The following is a 6,938-nucleotide window of genomic DNA, read 5'->3' on the forward strand; positions in this document are numbered from 1 at the left end:
TTTCAAGAACCGTGATAAGCAAACATTACCTCTCTTTATATTTAATTTTGAGGAGTGAACTTGTTACTGTATTTGTAATCTTTTGTAAAACTCGGTAATACTTTCATAATATATATAATATGCATATGACTTTCCTTTTCATCTTACTGGAACCACGTTACTTCCATTTGCACATTGAAATTTTATTTCTTCTCTTCATAAAAGTAGCCGTACCATTACTTTGCTTTTTATAAATTCAACTTAAATATTTAAGAGCGTGTCTCTTTTCAGCGACATTCCTACTTGTATTTACATTTAAAACGATATTAGAACCTAGAACATCGAAGACTGTACATTATATAAGGCAATTACATAACAATGGTTCGAGATGATTGTTTAGGTGAATGGCAAGACTTACCGGATAAATTTTCTCAAGAAACAAAATTATTCACTAATTGATGATTGTATTGACATTACAAGCACATATATATCTTTTTTTTTTTTTGGGGGGGGCAGCTAAGCTTGTCACATGAAAGAATTTTGATGACCTGAAAACGTTTGACGGGAACGATATAGATGTGACCCTTTTTAAAATTTGCAGACAATTTCGTGCCCTTTTTGGCAAGAAATTCCAGGTATGACACTGGCGACTGATCATTATCACGACAAACTGTCGAATAATTACTACATCACTTCAACAACGTACCGAGTAACATTCAATTTGATATTCATGTTACATTTTTTTAAAACATCAAACCCTGCATATTAAGAGCAATGAATCTGACCGCTCAGTCTCTAAGATCGGATTCTTGCACAGTTCGAATCAATCTTTGCTGACATATATATTCTCATTGGTTATTTCCTTGATTGAGGCACACTGAGATTCCGTGGAGGACCTGTACCCTACGGCTCTGCGACCAGACCCGGTGTCCATATACCCCACCATGTACATGTAGTTCTTGGGCTTTCGATAGTTCACGTACTCCGATCCAGGATGCGACTCGTAATACGCATCGTAAGATCGTACTGAAGACGCTTGCCTTGGGGAAAACCCGTGATCGGTGAGTGCTTCGTAGAAGTCGGATCCACCCGAACTCAGAACAGATGACGAGGTGGGTTCGCCGGACTGTACGAAATCGCGCGATCTTGTGTTAAACTTTCCGCGAGTGCGAACTACCGCAATGGGTTCGGGGACGCCGGTACAGGTCCGGTCTTTCAGGGAATAGTTGAGATTCTTGGAGCAGCAGAGGCAGAATGTGATTACGCAAAGGGCTACAGTGGCTTGGAAGGTTGTCACAATTGCAACTACCATTGGTACAGGGCTGCATCTGGTATCATATGGAGGGTGGGAGTGTTCATGATGAGGATCCGCATCTTGTCCAAAGTGATTCTCTTTGGAGGAATTGACACTGGGTTCAAATGACGGTTTCTTCGGTGCCTCTTCCTGACACGGGCATGCAAGAGTCAACCTGGCCGGTAACATTTTTACACTGTTAAGCGCCTTGCGGACGATGCATCGGTAGGTCCCGTGGTCATACGCCTGCAGATTATTGATAATCAACGACCCTCTCTTTGTGATACCATAGCGAGATACATTCGACATAATCAGCTTGCCATGAGGCGTAAGCCACTTAATCTTGGAGTCATTCATGTTATGGATATGGACTGGACAGCGAATTGTCACAGAGGATCCTTTCAGACCCCATGACTGAGGAGGTCCTCGAGGTATTTCCGCTGGTGTCGGGGTGGATCTGTACGGATCTGTGGTCTCATACGAAACCGTTGTAGTAACATAATCATCTCGATGACCATGTTGATGTCCGTTATTCCTATCTGGATGATTCCTACTGCCCGCCCGATGTGTAGGACGTGGAAGTTCGTTGAAACTTCCATTAACCCTTGAACTGTTATCAGTTTCATTTACGATCGGACTATCTGGAACATTACCTCTGGATGTGTTTTTGTGAGAGGACTCGGTCATTGTTGGTGGTGTGAAATGCGTAAACCCATCTGCACTCCTTGTTTCACTTGCTACGATATGTGATTCAGTTGTAACAACTGGCGATAGTGTTCCTCTAGGCGTTAATGGTTCAATAGGGATATGTGTTTTGGATACTGTGGAGGAAGCACCTGAATCAGCTCTCACTGTACCACTCCCGTGTACGCTCTCGCTTATGCCTCCTTCAGTTGACGTCACACTTGTCTTAGAAACGGATCCGTGTGACAGTTCCGAAAACGAAGCGAAAAATTCACTATATTCAGATGCTGATTCCGAATGTATTTCAAGTTGAACAGAAGTGTGACTTGCCGCTTCATCGGGATCGGCTACATGGGATGGGTCATTATCTTCCCGACTGATGGGAAGGTTTCGGTCTCTGGTAGGACATGGCAGAGGCTCTTGGATATGATACATTGGGGTACCTTGGACATGTTCTGGTCCATGACATAAGGCATAACTCTCATAGGCCTCATAAAGGTTGTCTCTGAGCCACATCCGAAGGAACTCTAGTCGACAATCACAGGTGAGACGAACATGTTCTAGCCGAATATGAGTGATATGTGGTATGTATGGTAAGATATTTGGAAGGGTCACGAAAGGATTTTCCGCGAGAGACAGTGTCACTAGATTTACCAAACCGCGGAAGGCTTCTTCGTTGACGGCCGATATCCGATTCCCGTAGATGTACAAACGCTGTAATCTCTGCAGCGGGAAAAACATATTGGCGTACAGAGTTGTCACTTTGTTGTAGTTCAATTTCAGGCTGATGAGATGTGTCATGCCTGCAAAAGTTCCAGGGGCTATGGACTCGATCTCGTTGTTGGCGAGGTACAACTTCTGGATGGAGGAGAGACCGTTGAACATACCACCATAGAGGTGACGCAGTTTGTTCGCACGTACGTCAAGCAATTGCAGTTGGTTCAGGTTGCTGAAAGCACCCGGTGCTATGTTAGCCAAGGCGTTCTGTCGCAGATCCAGGATTCGGAGTCTTGGGAAGCTCTGGAAGGCGAGAATCTTGAGATGGGTTAGATGGTTGTTGGCCATGTTAAGGTGCCTCGTTTCTGTTTGGCAGCATGGGTCGGGTACGCACTGCAGCATCTGACCCTCACATGACAGTCTGGCGTTCTGGATGTTTGTCTCACAATCAGACACACACGTTTGTGCGTGTGGTGTATTACCATGATTACTCTGGAATCCATTGTTCAGGCAAACCTTCATCAGGTTAATCATCAACACTAATCCCAGGCCCTTCATCATGGAAGAAGTGGTTGCTAGCACCTGCACGTCCTGAGGAAATATAAAAGAAAAGGGGGAAAACAAAATTCAATTTGCCGTTACAAATAAGAGAGATCACCACTTAAGTGTGAGCATTGATTTCGTAAAAGAAGATTGTACTTGTCTTGATATGGAGACACAGAGACGGACGGGATGGGGTGAGGCCATGGGTATAGAGAATGGGATATGATCACTAGAGTACCTACGGGGGGGGGCAGGGGGCAGTCTCCCCCCTGACGAGTCACAACCCATGCAAAGAACGTATCCCTGCCCCCCCTGACGAGTTTAAAGACTTTTTTTTGCTTGTCAAAATTTTGGGCGGACGATTCCCCCCCCCCCCCTGTGGTAAATCCTAGGTACGCCACTGGATCTGATTTTATAGCAAAAGATGGTGTAGGAGCGAGCCTATCAAAATAAATCATTCTGAAAACCAGATGCACGAAATTAAAAGTACAAGAGCCGTTCGAAGAGTATGACATTTCAAAATCATCCAACATGATCAAAATGCGAACGATGATCTGGAGATACTAAGCACCAGTTTTAGAACAACCCTTTTGGGACGTGCGTCTATGGGGTAATCCTGATTAGATTCAAGAATCCTATCTATTCGTTCGTCTCATACTCAATCTCTGAATGTGGCAACCCCAATCAGTTCAAATCTTCCGATTTGATATCTTGATATGAATGTATGTTGTACAAGCTTTATATTTTCCTTATAATTCTTTGAGATTCTTAGCAATGAGGTACCATATTCGAAGGAACTATTTCCAAACGGAGCTACATGATTGTTGTAGTGATATATTTAGTTTATTAGTCAGTAGTGTAAGTCAGTGACAAGGGTGCTATAGTCAAGGGAGTGTAAAACATGTAAAAAGTGAAAAACGAAAGAATGAATACAAGAAAGAAAATAAATAGAAAGTTAATGTGAGGAGTATCATAATACGATTCTAACAGTGATGTAGTAATTTTAATGCTGACGATAGTTATCAGAAATAATGAAACGAAGAACAATGATCATATAATATACAGGGTGGTTCTAAAAAAGGTAACAAGTACAAAGGTTAGCTATAGTCAAGAATGCATAATTGATTCTTGTGAGTTTTATTCTAGATAACTGAGTAACTCATCACCTTTAATTTGACACCTTGCTTGCGTCACAACTGTCAAGGGTCAGAGAGTTTGTCCTTCGAAGACAAATGGTATAGAACCTACTTTGTCTAAGTTTTGGATTTTAACGAACATGCAAGAAACCTACTTTGTTGTAATGTTTTAGTTTCATCGGAATTTTTCCTTGCAAATTTCATTAAAATTTTATCCCTTTTCATATATTTTTTGCGAGTGAATGTTACATGGTTCGTGTCTAGCTGCAATTTTGTTTGAGCACATCCTTGGTGACTTACAGGCACATGTTTGTCATGAGATGGATGTTCTACGTCACAATCCCGCAATGGTTAGAAGAGCAATGCAAGACATGTAGCGTTGACAAGGGATGTTCTGTGAAAACGTTGAAGGTATTGGTGCAAAAGGTAGGGATGAATAACTTGCTCAACAGAGACTGAAGCGAGGCAATTGATATGGAGATGCCAGTCACTCCAAAAGAAGTTAACAGACGGGACGGCATCCCAACATTACACTAAAATTTGAAGGGAAAAACTCTGATGAAACCGAAACCTTACAACAAAGTTGGTTTCCTGCATGTACATTAAATCCCAAAACTCGGAAAAGTGGGTTTTGTACCTTTCGCCTTCGAAGGATCACAACTCTTTGAGCCGTGACAACTGTGACGCAAGCTAGGTGTCAAATTAAAGTTGATGAGTTACTCAGTTAAGGAAAATTAGAAATCACAAGAATAAATCATGTATTCTGTATATGGTTGACCTTTGAACTGCGGTTAACTTTTTTTGAAACACCATGTAGTATGATGAATTTATAATAGCGTCTGAAGCCTATACAGAATTTATAATAGTAGAATACTTCGGAAGGGATAAAAAAAGACACTTTGAATATTCTTACTAACGTCTACATCAGCAAGTAATTATGTTGAAATTATCTTACAAATGTGGGAGTAATTCAATGATCAATATACAAGATAATTGAAAAATCATCGGTTAAACTTACATTGAAATTAGTTAGAGAATATATGCATTTACCGAAAGTGACAGAGAAGAAATTTTCGTTTCAAAATTGATATGTAAAAACTATCTTCAAGGTAATCTGAACCATTGATGGAAACTAATTTCCGTTTTAATTTTGAGTTACAGAAACGTAAAACGAAATCCGTGGGTCAGATGAGCTCAGCTTTGAAGAAGAGAAGGGAAGGATCTCGTAAACTAATGTAATATATAGGAGACCTGAAACCAACATATCGTGATAAAGTTGAATAATCTATCAATGGTTACTAAATTTAGCGTTTTTATTTATTTTAAGCATACCATACATGTATGTAAAATATATATATTATATTTTTATTGTACATATGCAACATAAGTCCACTATAACTATGTGAAATTTACAACAGTTTCTTAACAATTTGATTAAATTATTAATTAAAATCTTATACAAAGTTTGATTTTTAATATTCAGTCTTAATGAAATTCTTATGGTTATTTAAAATCTTATTACTGTAAAACCACAGTACACAATTAGGTAATTTCTACACTTATCATGCTTATTATGGTTTTATGAATATGGGCTCTACTCTTTAAAGCTCCACAAATGTGTTGCACGTTTCGAGTCCCCCTAGGGTGCAATGAACTCCAGTTTGTTGGGGTGTCAATAGTTTCCTTATCGCAGATATAAATCCCTAAAATACATTTCATTTCTCTTTTGATATCAATCGAGAAATTGTTTCCGTTAACGCGGGGGACCTGTATGTTGGTCCGTGGCAGCTTTTAAGGCGAATTGCAGGAAGGGAATTATTGACGCAGTTTTCACTGTCCGTGGTTTAAGTCCATGAATACCAAACACTTCCTTTAACCCACACAATAAGCACATGGGTATGCGTTGTTGGATGCAAGGGGTTAAACGTCGTTCGCTCATTGAGGGAAATGGTTTCTGGCAAAGCGGTCTATATCATTGACGTCACATCGAAGTAGGTTATATTTCATCGACACACTTTGGAGTTCTTAAAGGAATGGAATCAGGGGCGGATCCACGATTTTCCAAAAGGGGGGTACATTTTTCCGAGGAAAAAGTTGACAAGCAAAAAAAAAAAAGTATTCACTTTCAAGGGGGGCATAACTTCTGTTTTAACGGCATTTTTACATTACAAGTTTCAATTTTGCTTCTCAAAGGGGGTGGGGTACGGGCCAGCTGTGCCCCCCTGGATCCGCAAGTGAATGGAATATCAAACTTATAAGAAAAATAAACAGATTTGATTGAAATTTCTTGTAAAACTGACCGGAAAAGAAGTCCATTAGTTATAACGAGCTTACTTAATACTAGGATTTGATCTATTGATTTATTATTTTTTGTAAAATGAAATGTCCTACTTAAAGAATACTCAAAGAATACATAAGCATATGTAGATCTCGTCTCATCTTTAAAGGGTTTAACTCAAACTTTAGTCATACTGTACATAATGCGTTTCGCCCAACCAGTAGCGGCACCATGATTTAAGTTGGGATACCGGTTGAGGGCAAAAGAAAATGTTGGAGGAGGCAAGGGCGGGTACCCCCCCCCCCTC

The 6,938-nt window shown here is 40.3% G+C and overlaps 1 protein-coding gene across 1 annotated transcript; it reads right to left on the bottom strand.

The window, feature by feature from the left end:
* Positions 1–795: 795 nt before the first annotated feature.
* Positions 796–3,248, bottom strand: LOC121420122 (leucine-rich repeat-containing protein 4-like). The gene has a single exon (XM_041614661.1). The coding sequence runs from the start codon at positions 3,233–3,235 to the stop codon at positions 803–805; it is 2,433 nt and encodes an 810-aa protein (XP_041470595.1). The 5' UTR covers positions 3,236–3,248; the 3' UTR covers positions 796–802.
* Positions 3,249–6,938: the final 3,690 nt, after the last annotated feature.

Source organism: Lytechinus variegatus, chromosome 1 (assembly GCF_018143015.1).
Source record: "Lytechinus variegatus isolate NC3 chromosome 1, Lvar_3.0, whole genome shotgun sequence".
Classification (NCBI taxonomy): Eukaryota; Metazoa; Echinodermata; class Echinoidea; order Temnopleuroida; family Toxopneustidae; genus Lytechinus; species Lytechinus variegatus.